We start from the raw sequence: 20,715 nt of genomic DNA, 5'->3' as shown, positions 1-20,715 counted from the left end.
ACACTTTTTAATCAGAGTATAGCATCAAGTCAATGAAATTTCTGGGATATTGATTTGGTCAGTTAAGTAGCAAAGAGGGTTATTAATCAGTTTCAGCTGCTTTGCTGTTAATGAAATTAACAACAGGTGCACTAGAGGGGCAACAATGAGATGACCTCCAAAACAGGAATGGTTTAACAGGTGGAAGCCACTGACATTTTTCCCTCCTCATCTTTTCTAAATGTTTTTTTCACTAGTTTTGCATTTCGCTATGGTCAGTCTAACTACTGGTAGCATGAGGCGAAACCTGGACCCTACAGAGGTTGCACAGGAAATCCAACTTCTCCAGGATGGCACATCAATGTGTCTCATTGCCAGAAGGTTTGCAGTGTCTCCCAGCACTGTCTCAAGGGCATGGAGGAGATTCCAGGAGACAAGCAGTTAGTCTAGGAGAGCTGGACAGGACCATAGAAGGTCCTTAACCCATCAGCAGGACTGGTATCTGCTCCTTTGGACAAGGACAAACAGGATGAGCATTTCCAGAGCTCTACAAAATGACCTCCAGCAGGCCACTGGTGTGAATGTCTCTGACCAAACAATCAGAAACAGACTTCTTGAGGGTGGTCTGAGGGCCCAACGTCCTCTAGTGGGCCCTGTGCTCACAACCCAGCGCAGTGGAGCTCGATCGGCATTTACCATAGAATACCAGAATTGTCAGGTCCACCAATGGCACCCTGTGTTTTCACAGATGAGAGCAGGTTCACCCTGAGCACATGTGACAGACGTTGAAGGGTCTGCAGAAGCCATGGAGAATGTTATGCTGTCTGTAACATCATTCGGCATGACCAGTTTGGTGGTGGGTCAGTGATGGTCTGGGGAGGCATATCCATGGAGGGACGCACAGACTTCTACAAGCTAGACAAAGACACCTTGACTGCCATTAGGTATCAGGATGAAATCCTTGGACCCATTGTCAGACCCTACGCTGGTGCAGTAGGTCCAGGTTTCCTCCTAATGAACGACAATGCCCGGCCTCATGTGGCAAGAATATGCAGGCAGTACCTGGAGGATGAAGGAATTGAAACAACTGAATGGCCTTCACGATCCCCTGACTTAAACCAAATAGAACATCTGTGGGACATTATGTTTCGGTCCATTAGGCGCCGCCAGGTTGCTCCTCAGACTGTACAACAGCTCAGGGATGCCCTCATACAGATCTGGGAGGAAATGCCACAAGACACCATCCGTCGTCTCATTAGGAGCATGCCCCGACGTTCTCAAGCATGCATACAAGCTCGTGGGGGCCACACAAGATACTGAAAAGCATTTTGAGTAGCAGAAATTAAGTTTTTGAAAAAATGAACTAACCTGCCACATGTTCATTTCACTCTGATTTTAGGGTGTCTACACAATTGAGCCCTCTGTATGCAGAAAACTTTTATTTCCATTAAAAGACTTGGCATCCTTTTGTTCCTAAGACATTGCCCTGTCGTTATTTGTATAGATATCCAACTTCATATTGAGATCTGATGTATCTAATGTGTTTCTTTAAAGTGTTCCTTTAATTTTTGTGAGCAGTGTATGATTGGTCACTTTGGCTTTGGTGGCACATAGAAAGAAGTAGTGCAAGTGCGAGTCACATGAGGAGCAGTAAAGGCCACACTGAAAGAGTCGCCTTCAAAGATGCAAAGTATAAAAACAGACAGGAGTGGAGAAAGGCACCTTGGAAATAATGACAGCCTGAGAAGCGATGTTTACGAGAACACTGGGGAAGATACATTCAGACACAAGCAAATATAGAGGAAAAGTGCTATAAGTACACACAGGGCAAGATAGAATAAATTTTAAAATACCTGCTATTACCTGTCTATGACGGGTACTGTGACTAGTATTTTATAAATGTTTAAGTATGCTTTGTTAAATTGGTTGTTTGTGGGCTGTTTAAGATTACTGTTAGTCTTGAATTCTATGATTTTACTAATGTTTTGTTTGCATTAGCAAACTGCACATTTGTTGTTAGTTATGGAAATAAACTACTTGTTTTACCAGGTCTATCAACTTTTGTTAACCTCAAATTTTTTGAAAGTTAAAAAAGCCCACAGAATAGCTCACTAGCTTTCTGAAGAAAAGTACCTAAGAGCAGCGTTCTTTTATTTCAACCTCCACCAAGGTCAGTAATATTTATAGTAATACTGTACACCCCATCCCCAATTCACGACTCAAGTAAATATACTTGGCTTATACAGACTTTATTGGTACAACAATGTATTATTCCTACTTGAAATGCCCTGCTGATCTCTAATACACACAAGGAGGCAAAAAAGAGAGGAGTCAGGATTTAAGAATCCTATCCTCTATTTCTGGATCATAAAAACCAAACAGTATTACACTAACTGCCAACATAAAAAGCCACTCGAGACACCACCAACCCTTGACATAAGTTTTCTTCCTCAAATTTATATCCAAACGTTGCTATCAATTTTAGTTTGTGTTATACTTTTTTCTATTACTTTAGTCAGAATCTTGTTGCTTTCACATTTCTATAAAGTAAATATTAGGGCACCTGGTTTGGGAAGATTGGTTCATTTATTGCCCACCTGTGTTAATCGAGGCTGCACTTCAACAGCATAACAAGCAGCATATAACCAAAAGGTTGTTGAGCCTTCGTATTTCATGGACACATCTGTAGGTTTGTTAGTGCTGGACAGCACATCTTTATTTGGAGTATTGTGAAGTGATAAGAGTTGAGGCATCACTCTTGGGTAGAATGACTGGATGTTAGTTATCACTTATACATAAGTGTGTATATAGGATCTGTGTTATAGGGGGTACTTGAGGATCCTATATGGAATACTACAGAGTAACTGGTAGTTGGGTGACACTCCTATGTTGTTGTGTAAATAGGATCTCCAAGTGTGTTAATGTTAAAGGTGCAAGAGAAGATGAACCTAGCAATGAAGTTTTACAAAGCCCAAGATAATTATTTCATGCCCTTAACCATGTACATAAACACACACGTATACACTTATACTATTGGTAACATCACTTTTAAAATAATTGGGTAGTCACTTGATAGTAGTATATCCATCATTTAAGTAAATTAGTATTGGCATTCATAAATATTAAAATACAATGCAGGTTTGAATTTTAAAGTGTGATAGACATGGGATTCTGGGTGCTATAAATCAGGTGGGCTTTCAGCATATCAAGAATGACACCATTATTGGCAACCTTACTTATCTTATGTGTCTTCTAAATTTATTCTTTCACCTTCTCTCTCTAGTAACTAAAATTATGGCTTAAAATCAGGATTAAAAACAAAAATTAAAACATTAATATAACTGTAGAATCACTGGAGAATCATTAAATTCCAAAATATTTCAAGATACTTTCAATTAAACAAATTCTTTGAAGCTTCTTTTCCAAACATGTTTTTAAAGTGTGGTTAGTCACAGAATCACTGTGTTAGGTTTGTGACATTTGTTATTGTAAAATTTATATTTTAATTATTAGCTGGTTAAAAAACTAATGAGTAACATTTAACAAGTCAAGTTAGGGAGCATGCACTGGTTCAGTGCGTTGCCGCACCCATGACATGGCGAAAACAACTCGGGATCCTGGTTTGCAACCCCCCAGGCAGACACGCGGTCCAGTCCCACCCTCCGGAAATGACCCTGTATCTGCCGCAGCCAGGTGTTATGTGGGCGACCCCTTGGCCTGGTCTAGCCACTCGGGTGTCCAACAATGAGGACTTTATGAGCTGGATCACCATATGACCGTAGTGCCGTAACTGATGCGCCCTCACAATGCACATAGTAATGTGCCTCATTTGGGACTCCATGAGCAACCGCTCATTCAACACAAAGTCAAACCAACGGTACCCAAGGATTTTCGAGACCGAGAGAGAGAGAGAAAGAGAAAGAGCCAAAGGATTCCAGTCTTCGTCGCAGGTCACTGGAAAGCGTTTATGTCTCACAACCATATAGCAAGACAGGAAGCACCAGGACTCTAAAGACTTGGACCTTCGTCCTTTTGCATAGATATCAGGAGCAGCATACACTCCTTTCCAGCGACCTCATGACCCCCATGCTCTCCCAATCCATCTACTGACTTCATAGGAAGAGTCACCAGAGACATGAATGTCACTACCAAGGTAAGTAAATCTCTCAATAAGGTCAACACACTCTCTGCAAACAGATGCACTGCTGATGGCTGTGACCAAGAGATCACAGATCTTGGTTTTTATCCAGGACACTCGCGATCCCAGACAGACTCCTCACTCAGCCTCTTGAGCGCCCCAATCGGAGCCATTCCATTCCACAGCCTCCATTGACTCCACGAAGATCACAGCATCGTCAGCAAAGTCAAGATCTGTGAATCTTTCTTCACCCAACACGTTACCATTAACAAACACATTTGGGCATTCCCAAATAGGAAACCATGGATGACAAAGCATATCTAGTGTCTCCTGAGAGATCATACACAGCCTATAAGTCTGCTGACAGAGCCCTCTGTAGGGTTGCAAGATATAACCTCAAGAAAGGTATAAATAGAGTGAAGGCTGTATATAGGGAGAAGATAGAGGATCACTAACTTCAAGGAATCAACTCGTACATAGCAGGTTATTCAGCAGATAACCAACTTTTTAAAAAAAAGAAATAAATAAATAAAAAAAATAAATAAAAAAAAGTGTAAGAGAGCTATGGACAGGGTCCAGTGCTCATTTTACGGAGGAACTGAATTCTTTCTTCGATTGAGTTGAGGAAGGACCAGGTGCTATAGTTGCACCTCAGTTGGACATCGCTGACCATGTGGTTTTTACTTTGAAGAAGCAGGAGGTTCTATTAAGCGAGTGTTGAGAACTGTTAATGTTAAAAGGCAGCAGATCTGGATGGGATCCCAGGCAAGGTGCTCAGGGACTGTGCCAATCAGTTGGCAGAGACATTTACTAACATCTTGAACATCTCAATAGCATGTACCATCATACCAGCCAGTCTGAAAACTGCCTAAGCAGGCTAACATCAAGTCCTTAAATGATTATATACCAAACGCATTGACACCTATTATATTGAACTGCTTTGAAACACATCAAATCCATTCTTCTTCCAACCAGAGATTAGCACCAATATACTTACAAAGCATATAGGTCCATAGAGGAGGCCATAAACACAGCTCTTTACACTGCATCAACCCACCTGGAGCAGAAGGGAAGGTAAGTGAGGATGCTTTTTGTTGACTACACCTGTACACTAGGGAGGAAGCTGCTGAATCTGGGTTTTTAGCAATCAAATATTTGCATGGATTAAGGATTTTCTTTGTAACTGCCTGCAGGCAGTGAGATTTGGGTCCTCTATCTCTAAACTAAACTAACTAAATTTACACCATTTACCCTTCAAGTAATTACCATAATTCTATTACATGTGCAACATCATGTGTTTACTATTGTGTAATAACTGCATAAGCACATTTTAACTTAATTTCTTAATGTTATAAGTAATGTGTTTATGTGGTTGAAAGTGGAGTATATGATGTATAGTTTTTTTTCCCCTTTAAAGAGAGACAGTAAAGTTCTTTGTATGTTTACATGCAATGACAAAGGTATTCAGATCTCTAGTGTTAAGCGAATTTGTTTTATCACGTATGTAAAATTGTGTGTCTTATTTCTGCCATTATGCTGTAGTCGAAAACTTTCATAAGTGCTCTGTATTCAGTAAAGCGTGCTATACTAGAATTGAACTGATCTGTGTATACAGTGGTCATTTTATGTAAAACAACTACTCATTTAATGATTATATCATATGTGCTATTATTAATGGTATGTAACGCTAGCACAAACAGATCAAGAGTATATGTGGAAAAATAAAAGGTCTACAGTAAAATAACAGAATTCAACAGTGGTAGAAAAAACTACAACCTCATCCCATATGTGAACCATTAAAAAAAGTTGCCCTTTCGGGTTGTAAAGGTGTGGGGTGTAATTTAGATGCACACATTGTAGTGATAAAATTTTAAGTTTCACTTAATAAGAACATCACTTTTAAGATGCAAAATACTAAAATGAGTAGAATTAAACAATCTGGTACAAGACTGAAATCTGTTTTGAGTCAATCTGTAAAAATTTCGCTGTTTCTAGATTATCTACCATTCCACTTAATTCGGTGTCATCAGCACACTTAACTAGCATGTTATTTATATTTTTATTAAGATTATAATGCTGGGAGATACAAATTCAGAATCGTTGCTTGCTCCGAAACGGTTTCCTGAGTTTATTCTATACCTATCTACACACTATGCTTTGAACTCTGAATTTACTTAAGTTTCATTACTAGCCTCTCAAATGGAGCCTTTTCTAAAATCAAGATAAATAGTATAATTTACTTGCTCTGATCATGTATTTTGCTATTTACTCATAGAATTTCAGCACATTAACTTGACCCATGTTGACTGTTCATCAATAAACCAATTTTTGATATGTATTGCTTACTCTTTTCCTTTAATTGACTCACGGTGCAAGTTAAGCTTACCAGCCTAAAATGAATGGGATACTCAAGAGTATAAAGCGTTTAATATATGTACTCCATAGAACTGGAAAATACGGTATTGTCTGAACAAGGCAATGTGTTCGATTTCAACCCCTTTAATACAACCAGAATTTCCCCCTCTGCATTTTGAAAAAAAATCAGAGTATACTCTTAACAGTTATGTATACCTGATGAAAGCTTATCAAATTTTGTACATTTGAAAACTTAACAAACAAACAAAACAAAAAAAACCTAGTAATTACAAAATTTGCTACTTTAACACCCGTATATTTTAGTTCATCCTTAGCATGCCTAATGGACTACAAAACATTGATTTCAAGACAATTGGGGGACCAGCTCACTATTCAAAAAGTATACAAGGAGTGATTGCTGAAAGCCAATTTTGTAATTTTCGTCACAATTTTATTTTTGTCCACAGAAAATTAGTCCAATATGTTAATTTAAAACCTATGGGTAGACATAAGCCATTTAACACATGGAAGTATGTGGTGGTGTGGTGTAATGATGAAGACACTGGAAACCATACCAAAAAGCTATCAATTCAAACAGTACGTCTGTCTCACTAAGTAAACAAATTTGCCTCTGGGATAATAAGTCTGCCTAACCTAACCATGAGCTAGTGGCTTATCTTGCCTGTGCTGTAAATGTAAAAAAATGTGTAAAACTATATTGTATTATAACCACATAAGCCATATTTGACAATTATCTAATTACCCATATAAAATTGCAAGACTTTTTAATCTGTCATGATAATACTCGTGCCCCTGGGCTTCAAAGCTTGATCTTGGTGTCAAACAGCATACGTCGTGACCCACACAAAAAAAGGAGTGGCATGCTGAAATATACAATTCAAGTGCCTCTCACCGGCTGGCACAGACACAGTGGCACACATTACCTGGCAGGGTATGCACTGCCATGTATGCCGCTGTGCTACTTGCGACAAGTATGGGCAACCAATGACAATACTGGTCTGAGATGAAGTGAACTTAAACTGACAGAGACACAGCACCACACAGAAAGTCACAGGATTTGCACAGCCAGATGCCGTGCCATATAATGCCATGTACACTTGATGTAACAAGTACAACATCGCCGATTGGACAATAATGCAATTCCTAAAATGCATGTGCGGGTCACAACAGTTGCGAGTTAAGCCTTTGACATTCCATTCACAACCCAGTACAGTACTGAATGGCAACAGCATCAGTTTTCACCATTCTACATGGCTGGCACATCAAGCACAGGTGAGTGAGGACACCGCAGGTCAGACACAAAACCAACTCTGTCAACTGAAGACCCTCACAAAGATCTCTAGGTATGAGATCACTAGTCTAAGAGAGAGCAAATATTTGATCTTGATAACTTCATCAAGCCAGACACTTTAAAACATTGAAACAAGCAAAATAAGGCTCTCCTACTGTCACTGTAGCACTCCAAGACTGTTATCCAACCACTGTTTAATCAACTAAAATCCACTGAAGAGAGTCTTACTTTTACGAAATAGGAACAATCTAATGTAATTTAGTCCTTTAGACATTTTCCTGTTAATAATTATTTACAGATTTTTATAAACTACTTACATTTCTGAAGTCCAGTGTTCATCTGCATGTGAGGGAGAAGCTGTAAGCAAAGGTCACCTGGTCCTGGCAGACAGGCCAGCATTTCACAGAGGCACTAATGCAACATGGGGTATGCACTCCTCCTCACACTATTTAAAAAAAAAAAAAAAAAGGCATAAATTAACATTACGCAAAAATAAATAAATATTTTTTTTATATTATACACACATATACATACATACATACATATATATAATGCTGAAACCAGTAATGTCATAACTAGAAACATGTTTATTCACAATAATAAAAAAAAACTATTTCTGAAAGGAATTAAAGACAAAAACAGTTAACTATTTATTATAGGCCTATTTGTTAAATCAGTTTACAGTTTATTTACTGCATAAAGCTAGAAACAGTCACTCAGAACACACAACATTAAATACAAAATATAAAAGTCACCTTAAAATCATACCATACGGTATAGTAAATATTCCATTTGAAATTGCATCTAAACTAAAATTACAATACTGAGGGTTTTGATCAGGTTGTGTACATTTAGCCTAAGACAGTAAATGAAAGCTAACATTTAATTTGATTAGTAGATCTACTCAAGTACAGTAAAACTTTCATTGTCCATCAGGGGTTGGGGCCAAGGCCATGACAGATAACAGAAGACAACAGGACAGCTACTTTAAAACCAATATACAGTAGATTAGTTTAGCGAAGAGTCATATTTATTTACAAAATAAAAATATTACTAAAACATAATATAGAATTAACAAAATTAATTCATACGATAGTGTAACGATCAGTGTAATAAGCAAACAACTCTGAGGTACTGGAGTTTTCTACGTTTTATTTGGGAGTCTTTGTTCCGTAACAAATGGTGCCTAGTCTTATGTTCCAATATCTGGGTTACAGAGCACACCTCCAATACAATAAAAGAAAGCTTTCCCTACCAATCAGTTTATTGCCTGCAACTCCTGTTCTGTCTCTCTCTTTACCGCACATTCCTGCTTATTGTCTCCTGGCTCACTACTTAACTTCCTTCAGACACATCTTTTTTTTTTTCCTAACTTCTCCTGTCACTCATGTCTATCAATTCCTGAACAGAAACCCCTCACTTAAGGCATTCACTCCACCCTTTCTGCATCCCAACAGCGCTTCACAAGCTGCCTGCACGCCACAATACATTATTAAAAAAAAAAACAAAACTTAAGAAAATTACAGTGCAGAACAACATTAATATAAAACAACATTACCATCCGTGGTTTCCATTTTCAACACGTTTTTCAATTTTGTCAGCATCACCCTTTACATCATTCACTGTTCTTACTACTTCATAAATTGAAGAAATATTTGAAGGACTTTGGCGGTTTCAAAAAACACAACATGCTTATGTTTATCGGCCATAACAATGTACATTAGATTAATTATAACAAAAGAGAAAAGCTACAAACTATTAAAACTGAGGGTATATAAATGACGACATGATTTCGAAATGCGGTATGACACGTGGTGCTGGTGAAGAACAATACATGGTAGCATTGGAGAGTTGTTTAGAAGTGCACAGCTCGGAGCGTACCACAAAGCAGTAGGGACAGGTAGGTGCTGTTTTTGACCTGTCAGTTTACAGAAACTGAAGGTTAATCAATTGACAGATAATCAAGGTTGTACTGTACTGCAATCAGAAAAGCAAGGACAACAAGGAATATGTTGAGATTACTCTTTACAAGATTAATTGCAATATAAAAAAAGAAAAAGCAATATTAGAAAATAGCAAGCATTCTCATTCAAAGTCAGTTCTGACATTTTGCATAAGCAGATCCACACTCCTGTACACAGGCAAAAATTTGGTAATTTTCATGATAATCCTGAGGACTGCACAGGAATTATGATTAGCCATCTTTACAATTTTTCCAGTTTATAAAGATGCTTACATAGCCAATTACATGTAGAGACTGAATATAGTTGGAATGGTTTTGGTTTTACTAACTCTGCTAAGCCATTGTTAATATTTTCTTTCAAGTGATAAATTTATATTGAATATTTTCTCCTACTCCCTATAAATAGGAAGAGAACTGGGTATATAATTTAAATAAAATGCACGCTCATCGGTTCAACATTTGATGCTGCCAGACTACTTAGTAGCCTCCTTAGAATTAGGCCCGAGCATCACACAGGCTAAAAAAAACCAGGCTAAAAGCATTAGATAACTGTACAGATGCATCTTGTGTAAACATCGGAACCAACAATCACTTGGGCTGTAAAAGTGATGTCAGTGTCGGGACATCTCACTTGTGTGATCAGTAACCCGGCTCCATAATAATGGAGCCGCGTAAGAAACATTTTTTCAGTAGTCCATGCATTACACACTCTTGCTAGTGATACAAGCAGTGATGGTGAGGATGTTAAGATGCTCCTCATCAGCAGTGATAAGGAAGTGAATCTGTCCTCAGGTGTTAAAACTGAAATTGACAATGAGCCCGAAAGGGATTCTGATGCGTCTGGCTGTATGTTGATCCTGCTTCAAACAAACCAGCGCCACCTCGTTTTGATTTTGTGTGGCAGCCAGGAATAAAATTGGACGTTGACAACTAAGATCCACTCACTTACGTAAAGTTATTCCAGGATGATACCGTGATCGACAGAATTGTTGTTGAGATGCAACATCAAACTGAACAGATGTCAGGCAAATAACCGTACACCCAAGTAGTTTTCCTGCTCAAAAGGATGAGAACCAGTAACTGTTGAAGATATCTGTGCCTTTTTAGGCTTATTGATATTGCAAGGACTTGTAGCGAAAACTAAGCAGCGATGGTACTGGTCCAAGAGCAAAATTTTGGCAGTACCATTCATTGCAAAAACTTCGCCTGAGTGTAGGTTTTCACTAGTTATGAAATATCTACAGTTTACCAATAATGAAGGCTTTAATTAGAATAAGCATCCAGCACCCAAACTGAAGAAAATTTTGGGAGATATACAAGGCTATTGTAAAATTTCAGAGTGTTTACATTCCAGACCATGAGGTCAGCATCGATAAAAGTCTCATGGCTTATCAGGACAGACTGTCATGGATACAGAACATAGTGTCAAAAAAATTTGGCATAAAGGTTTACGAGCTTTGAGAATCTAAAAATGGGATACATCTGGAATTTGGTTTTGTACATAAGAAAAGGGACCATGTTTGATCTGAAATACAATTAGTATGGCGTTGACACATCATCGGTGCAGACTTCGATAGATGATCTACTGGATTAAAGATGTGTGTAATTTTAACAGTTCACCAGAGCTTTATGACATCTCCTGCAAAGAAAGACTGACACATATGGAACACTGCGTCCCAACCGTAATGGCATGCCTGAAGACTTTGGCAGACCTAAATTACAGCAAGTGCGCTAGTATCTTGGCAAAAGAGTAAAGTGCTTGTGCTGAAATGGAAGAACGAGAAAGATGTTTGTCTGCTAATGTACATAATGCAGTGATAGTCACTGTACAGGCAAAAGGCAACAAGCAGGTTACGAAGCCTTGTGATGTGGTCGACTAAAATAGCACGATAGGAGGTGTAGATCTTGATCAAGAATGGACTTTCTATCCCATTATGCAGAGGCAACAAAAGAAATATTACCAAAAGATATTTCATCATCTGGTGGAACAGTGCATTTGAAATACATTTAATACAAACAAGAACATGTCTAAACTGTAATGCAAATTTTAAATGCCAGCATGTAGAACAAATCATTTCTGCACATCCACCGTTCACACTACCACTAAAGAGACGCAGCCAACCTGGCACATAGCTGATCAATTCAGAGCATCTTATTGGCAGACATTTTATTGATTATATCCCACCAACAGAAGGAATGAAAAAAAAAAAATCAGGGGAAAAAAAAAATCCATAAAGAAACATGCGATTGTCCCGACTGTGACATTGGATTTTGTCTTTTACAATGCTTTAAGATTTACCACACAAAGGAATCATTTTGAGATTATATACTGTTTTGGCATCATTAGCAGTAGAATATTAGAATAATCTAGAAGAGAACATTCCATTCAGGCCAACAAAGCTCACCAGTTCTATCCACGAAGTCTTACTGTCTACCACATACTTGGTAGCTTATTCCAATTATCTATCGTTCTTTGTGTAAAGAAAAACTTCCTAATGTTTGTGCGAAATGTACTCTTAAGCTTCCAACTGTGTCCCCGTGTTCGTGATGAACTCATTTTAAAATAACAGCCTTGATGCATTGTACTAATTCCCTTCATAATTTTAAACACTTTAATCATGTCACCTCTTCATCTTCTTTTGCTTAAACTGTGTAAGCTCAGCTGTTTTAATCTTTCCTCATAATTCAACCCCTATAGCCCTGGAATCAGCCTAGTCGCTCTTCTCTGAACCTTTTCTACTGCTGCCGTCCTTTTTGTAGCCTGGAGACCAAACCTCCACACAATATTCCAGATGCATTATAATGGATGAGCATAACCTCCTTGGACTCTTACTCCATACATCGTGGTATATAACCGAATATTCTGATAGTCTTCAGAATGGCTTCTGAACACTGGAAGTCAATAGCTTAGAGTCCATTATGACTCCTAAATCCTTCTCATAAGATGAACTCTCGATTTTCTGACCGCACATTGTGTATTTGAACCTACCATTTTTACTTCCTATGTGTATTTACTGACATTAAATTTCATCTGCCACAAATCTGCCCAAGCCTGTATACTATCCAAGTCCTTCTGTAATGATATAACGGATAACAAATTATCTGCTAATCCACCTATCTTGGTATCATCTGCAAACTTAATCAGCTTGTTACTAATATTCCTATCTAATAAAATCATTTATCATTTAAATTATATTACATTTAAATCAGTATTATTACTGCTATTTTTGTTATTGTTCATTGCTCTTAAATAATGATTTAATTAGATCATGTTATGCCAGATTATCTCTATTGCATTTCTCTCTAAAGACACAACAAAAGCATGAGGAAAATCATATTGTCAATGTTCATAGTTAGCAGTCCATCAAATACAACAAAAAATGTTCCTGTTTCAAATTGCTCTCTGATGCTCAGTGGTTAAAACAATTTAGGGAAAATGCAAATTTTTGACTGTTCAATTTTGGCAAAACCTTCTGTGTGAGAATACTGTGTATTACTTTTACAGAGATAAAGATTTTGGGGGACTTGTAAGAAAAATGGCACAAAGGCTGTAGAAAATGCCTTAGGGGACAATTTGTCAAAATTCCCATGCAGTTTTCATCAGAGGACACTTTTGACAGGTGTGATTATCATGTGTAAAACTTGCTAGGAAACACTCAATTAATAAAAGGAATATTGCAGAAGGTCTGTTAAACTGGCAAAAGGTTTTTAACTTGACAAAAGTCTTCACTGTGGTAAATTCTAAAAGTATGACTTTTTTGTGCTTAAAATTTATGTCCAAAAAAAAGGACAAAGAATAATCAGTTTTTCACCTAATAGAATTAAAAAGCACTGCAAAGCCAAATGGCAATAGTTTCCTGAGGACACAGTTAAAACAATACTTTGCCTGAGGGAGAAAACTAGAGTTAATGCAAGTACGTACATTAGGCTGATATGCCAAATAAGCACTTTGGTAAAAGCACTAAAAGAGGTCATGGGCTTTAAGTCAGAAGAAAGTATGTGCTTAGGTCAAAAAAGGAACTAAATAGATACATAACAAATTACTTACATTCTGGCTTATTTAAAAAGTTCCTGTGCTACATCTAGTGAAGGTTATATGTTTGATTATCTGCACATTTGCAACTAGGGTTAACCTTTCTGGCCTTTGCTTTTATTTGAAAAAGAGTACACGGAACTAAATGAAAATATTGATAAAAACCAAACATGAAGTAAACCTTTAATATGAACTATGATTTGAAGTATAGTAAATTACTGGAATGAACTGTTTTAAAACCAAGTATTTTCGTTTTTTAATTGAGGAAGAATTCACCACACACACACACACACACACACATCACCTAATATGTATTCAACCTACATTTCTTTAAAGTAAGCAATTATTCAAGTGTATTAAACAGGTTTGTATTTTTCTTGCAAAATGGTCTTTATTATATAGAACTGAAAAAAATCTTAGTAAACCGAGTTAGATTTATGAGCTCCCAAATTTTTTTCCTTTAACAGGAAACAAAACAATGCCTTTGATAGTATTGGGGGGTGGTAATCAGTAATGTTATTATGATGATTAAAAGGTAATTCTTCTCACGTTTATTTAAAATTGCAACAAATCTCAATGTTGTATTGGCACGAAAGTCTAAAATTAGGTCTGCCTCATCATAAAATGGATTTGATGAAATATCTACCAACAGAAAACTAATTACTAACAACCTACTAATTACGTTTACTCTCAAGCACAGTATCCTTAGTTGTCTCTTTCTACGATCTTCTGAACAAAAAAGACTTGGCATGCAATATAGAAAACAAATCAGTTGTGTTTGACTGTGGCTTGGCTATAGTATATATTTTGCCATTTCTTATCATGCGTGCAAATATCATGACAATGTACAATGTTCATGCATGTGGACAATGGCACTGGCTTTTTTTTTTTAAAATGTACAGCAATGTTTTAATATATAGCATCATCCATTCATTTCAAATTTAGTTCCTTTTGTGACCTACACAGTACAATTACATTTCTATTTATCCGCTAGTAGTAGTCTGTAAGCACTGCTACAAACATACGTGCACTGTTCCCTTTCAAACATTGTTTATGACCCAGTGACCAGGCTAGGTGCCCTTCAGCTACAGCTCACCCATGTTAAAATTAGCTTACAACAGGAATTTCACTTGCCTCCTGCTGTGAATGTGAGTGTCTGACAGCTTTCTTGTAGAATTTGCAAGATGATTTTAAAAAACACTAGGGGGCTCTGCCCCCTGCTCGCTTCACTTGCCAAACCCCATGCGGGCCCAACGCACCAGTCATTTCTCGGATCTGCCGCTTGTGATGGATCATGCTGCGCTTTTGGATAAACACGACTATCAACTCTGGTATCTCCATCTTTCGAAACTAGTATCACAGACAATTTGCCACATGCTGGTTTATTATATATGCAAGCGTGATCTTTCGGATTCATGCAGAAATCCAAGAAAACGTCTTTGTTCGTGTTTTTCAGATAAATTGTGTAAAGTGCGATTGTTTTGGATGTATGGATTTGTATCCATCATTGGCTGAAGAATTTCTAATAGGTCTGATCTTTCGATTCTATGTTGCATTGCTTCTCCATCATCATAAATATAAACCTGAACGAACTGTGGTTTCTTTGAAATTAAACTTGTAGTAGCTGTCATATCAACTCTATCCATATATTCAATGTCTCTTCGCTGTTCCGTTAGGTCACAAGTAATTTCCGTTTGTTAGCGCTAATGTGATCTTTACTATCAGTTTTTTGAGACTTTCGAATTTTAGTACTTTCATTATCTCTAACCTGCTTTGCATGTGTATCGCGCCAACATTGTTGAACCTCTTCACAACGTTCTACTTTGTCTTTTCTTCCCTCCCCTGCTGGAACCTGTTAGGTTTTCAATTCATCTCTTGGCACAAAGTCTCATCTTGCGGGAAGTGAAATTCTCTCTGAAAATGTCTTGTCCCAAGATTTTTTTACATAATAGAGAGAAAAACAAATAAATTCAGTTTGGCTCTTTGAAGGAATTTTTGAAAAATATCTGGAGCCAATTGACAATTTTTATTTACATCGATAATGTATCCAGCCAATCAGTGATGGATAATATCAACAATCAGCTCAGCCCTACACAAACATTTTCACATATAGATGTGAAATACAACAGGTGACCATTAAGCACTAATCAAATATCAGGGGGAAAAAAAAGTCTTCACAGAGTGAAATGTAACATTCAAACATGAACTTCATTGCTAGAAAAGCCTTTAAGGTATGACCAAAAAGGGACAGGAAAAAATGCTTACCTACTTAACTTCAATATATTTCACTATAACAGAAAAACCTGGCAGTAAATTCCACATTGTAAGTGTTAAGAATTAAACACATGCATCAGTCATTGTCAGAATTAAAAACCAGAAGGAACACAAGCAATATCACAAACCCAAAGGCTTTAATTTAACATTTTATTTAGACAGCACTGGAAGCAAAAATGTGTTTCATGCCCTGTAATATACTACAAGCATGGACACACTATGTTCAAATTGCTAACGTTGAGCACTGGCAAGAGGCTGTACCTTGTCAAACATCTACTTTGATAGATCAGCTACAGAAGGGATTATCCAAAAGATAGTGAAGAATAAAAATAAATATACAGTACCATTAATTCAGGTTCAAGACAGAGAAGCCTGGCCAAATAAGTCAAGGCACCGTCTGTGCCTTCTTTACTAGAAAAAAATATTTTGAAGAGAGCCACAAATTGTTACAGTTTGAAAAACATCTGGGGGTCTTGCATGATCCCAGACCTAGTTCCAGTTTAAGGAAGCGTCAGTCTTGGATGCACTTATGAAAGTATATAACAGGAATAAAAAACATCTCCAAAGCACAAAGAAATAATTTTAACAATGCCATGCCTTTCATGTAAGAATGTGCACAACACGTACACACACACAAAGCTGTTGATGCTCTAACTGCTCTCACTTGCATAAAAGTACAAATAATCATTTTTCCATTGTAAACCTTTATTAAACAATTATCACAAAAGATGCTCAAGTAAAGTCCTGAATATCTTAGTGGCCACAACCCTTTTGCTGCAATTGATCTGCTTAATTAAAAACCTACTGTCAATAAGAGCATTTACATAATTTATGGAATACTAGTATTTTCATTCTGCCTCAAAGATTTTATATTATAAAATATAAAGTTTTGAGTGAAACTCATATTTCCTTAATTTCAATAGAATATAATTTCTTTCATAGTCATATCTTATGGTATAGTCTTTTCCCCCTATAAGTTAGTAAGAGATAGAACCTTCTTACTATAACTAAAAAACAGTGTGGTAAGAGATAGAACCGTCTTACTATAACTAAGAAACAGTGTGTTTAGATTCAGTTGTGTTTAGAACAGGTCCCAGTAAAGAGGGACTTGAAAGACACATTTTTTACTCAGAGATGCGAGAAGCATACAGTTTTCTGACCATTTTGAAATGGTTCAGAAATGTTAAGTACAGATTCAGCTTAGAACTGAACTTTTAACATTTTTCATTTTTTGCTATTTTAATTTTCTTTTTTGTGTGAACTGTTTTACTTTGAAACTTAACTAAACTTTTAAAAACGAAGATATTTTGTCTGTGGAATCATTTCTGCGCATCAGGCTTTTGTTGAATCCCATTTTTTTTGAGTTGAAGCTGCTGAACTTTGATCATTTTGGGAAAACGCAGCTACATTTACATTTTTAGCATTAAATTCAAGAAAATCAACAAACCTATAGTTTATAAAAATGAAGCAGAAAATGTTTAAAATTTGAGGCTTAAATAATTAAATCACAAATATTTTAAACACTGACAAACAAATCTTTCCCACCAGCTACTTATAATACTTGACCTATATTTCCTACTCCAGCTTGTGCAACTCCCATGGAAGTTTCCCAAGGCAATATTACCATATTTATGTGAAGGAAAGAGCAAAAGGGTACAAAATTGTTGCACTTCTCAGTTTTAACCTAATGCTGCTTTAATTGTGCGCCAAAAGAGTGACACTTAACTCCAACTATATAAAAAGAATTGTGTACAGTATAAAAAAAAGCCCAGAATGCATTATGTATAAGCAACTGCAGATGTGGAAAATTACTCATAATGCACTCAGGAAAAATTTATATGTGCCACTTAAATTTTAATGGAAAATTAAGGCATTTGAGCCTAAGAAAAATGCTTCATGTTTTACTTAATGCGCCTGCTTATTTTAAAATCAAACGGACAAAATGCATTCAAATGAGGCTCTTTATATCTAGCAGGTTCATAGCTGTAATACTGAATGCCACATCATATCATAGTATAAGTGTGAATAACTAATAGATGAAACACGCTGTTCAGTTACTTGTAGACATGTTACTATTATTGTTCAATTTTAAAGCAGAGTGACTACAGTCTTTAAGAAGTACATATACATAATTTAGCCCATACTGTTCACTTAGATTACCAACTGACTAACCTAAACCATGATATTGCTTTGAGCAACCTTACACCTCATCTCATTCTTTTTAACTGTGTTTCAATTTGTCTTTCATTTGGGAGGCACTTGAGCCAGTGACCTCTTTAAGGAGCAAGTCAGAAAGAAACAGAGTCCTAAGAAACACGGGTTTTAATGTTGTTATTTCACACACAGAACAGTGAATTATCCCAATCTGCAATAAATTGAACTAGGCTTATTGATGATCTTGTTTCTGCATAAATAATTTTCACCATGCTCAAATTCTGTAACTTGTGAATCTGATATGCAGAATGCAGCTTAATGATTAATTACAAATAATTGCAATAAAATCATCTGAGAAAACTGAACACAAAAGTATCTTGGATTTAATTTAACATGGCTGAATACAAAATTTTAGAAATAACATTGTGTCACATTTGAAAGGAAAGAAATTAGTAGGCAAAAAATGTGATATCTGAACACAATTAACTTCAAATATTAAAATGATACTGTACTTAAGTTTCAAGCATACATTCTAAAGAATACATGGGCTACATTGACTATTGTGTGCTGCTGTTTGAATCATCTGCATTTTTATTTACTTTAAAATACTATTATATAAATGTGATATTTCAAAAGAATCTTTCAAATTATATTTCTTCAGTTTTTCAGTTCTAAAAATACAGTGTACTTGCTTTGAGACTAAACTAAATTTTTAGGCAAGAAAGTCAACACCCTGGATGTAGAGTTGCAGCAACATCCTAAACTGTCTTTGCATTTAGGGAGGATTAATCCATTGATGATGTTTGTATGAGGTTTTTGAGTTTGTGCTCATAAAATATATTTTTGCACAAGCAGTAGATTTGTAAATTGAAACGTTAAGCACACCTTTCAAATGTACATAAGAGCTAGGCAATATTTTCTGAACATTGTCCTATTTTCTGATGAATTAATAAAAAAACTGCTACAAATTCTTTGTCATGTGAGGATGAAATGACTGTGGTAACATTTTCACATACAAAGTGTATCTGCTTCATCATTAACTTGCATAAAGCAAGATATTACTAAAATTACTGAACACTGGAAGACTGACAATGACATTGTTTGCTTTGTCAAGAGTTCTTTCCAATTATCACACATCAACATTTCTTTCGTTGACATTACTTTATAATACTGCTGGTAAGTTGTGTGTATCAACTAAAAGTAATGTTCTCCAGCCAGTCAAGCACAATACTCCTTCCTATCATTTCTAAAAGCTTAACAAGTTTTTTTAAACTTGTTATAAAAACTAAAATGCAGCATATACCAAGAAAAAACTGGCTTTAAAATTGATCCAAAAAGAAAAGTGCACTCTCTTTGGGATGCTAGTGAGAGACATAGTAGTGGCCAGAGAAAATACAACACAGCTTTGGGAGATCATACTATTTCAACGCAATCAGCCTCCGGGCTGTGATTCAATTACTGATTACTGAAATCTGGAGCTGTGAGACAATATTTAAAATCATTGTGCCAGCCATCTGTTAATACCTTATTGAACACCTCCTAGCACATGTATCTATCAAGTTCATAATCAATGATTTTTTTTATTTTTTTATTTTCCCACTCAATGACTTGCATTTGTCAGGATATTCTGGTCTTCCTCTCACAAACCTAAGACATGCAGGTTAAATGGCAGTTCTTAGCTGGCTCAACGTGAATGAATGTACACTGTAACGAGTTAGTGCCCAGTCCAGGTCTGGTTTCTGCTTTTTGCTCAGTACTGCTAGAATAGGCATCACCTTGTTCAAAAAAGGTCAGTTTAGTTTTATCATTTTTATAATTTACTCATAATTAATTTAAAAAATGTATTCATATTTCTCAAAGCAGATCTATCCATATACAGTGAGAGAGGGAGAGAATTTCTGAATAGGAATATATATACTTTTAAACTGTGCTCTGTAAATGTGCCTGAAAACCAAAATTAATGTCAGCTGAGCTAATTTTGCCTTGTATAAAAATATCACATTTACTTAAACAAGGATGAAAGTATCCATTAAGTTAGGTAAATTGACTTTGTTGCAAACTGGCTTTTGGCTTGTAAAATTATAAATTTTTGTATTACATATTGTCTAAGTCTTCTTAGTAATGGTATTGCAGAAATACTGTATGCTGAAAATTAATACCTATAATATACACGGTGTACACCTTAATTAGTTCACCAAAACAGACAAAGAGAGGCATCTCTGAATACAGTGAGAAATATCAATAATACTTCTACAGGTGCTGGTCATAAAATTAGAATATCATGACAAAGTTGATTTCAGTAATTCCATTCAAAAAGTGAAACTTGTATATTAGATGCATTCATTACACATAGAATGATGTATTTTAAATGTTTTTTCTTTTAATTTTGATGATTATAACTGACAACTAATGAAAGTCCCAAATTCAGTATCTCGGAAAAATTAGTATATTGTGAAAAGGTTCAATATTGAAGACACCTGGTGCCACACTCTAATCAGCTAATTAAC

The 20,715-nt window shown here is 36.2% G+C and overlaps 1 protein-coding gene across 3 annotated transcripts in view; it reads right to left on the bottom strand.

The window, feature by feature from the left end:
* The window catches only part of LOC120531430 (protein FAM222B-like), a 50,302-nt gene that overhangs the window by 6,208 nt on the left and 23,379 nt on the right, over positions 1-20,715 (bottom strand). For all 3 annotated transcript variants that reach the window (XM_039756847.1, XM_039756849.1, XM_039756848.1), the window contains exon 2: positions 8,102-8,229. In XM_039756847.1, the coding sequence (XP_039612781.1) occupies positions 8,102-8,183 (82 nt within the window). In that variant the 5' untranslated portion in view covers positions 8,184-8,229. The remainder of the gene's footprint in view (positions 1-8,101; positions 8,230-20,715) is intronic.

This window comes from Polypterus senegalus, chromosome 6, assembly GCF_016835505.1.
Source record: "Polypterus senegalus isolate Bchr_013 chromosome 6, ASM1683550v1, whole genome shotgun sequence".
Classification (NCBI taxonomy): domain Eukaryota; kingdom Metazoa; phylum Chordata; class Cladistia; order Polypteriformes; family Polypteridae; genus Polypterus; species Polypterus senegalus.
This window is presented reverse-complemented; position numbering and strand designations above follow the sequence as displayed.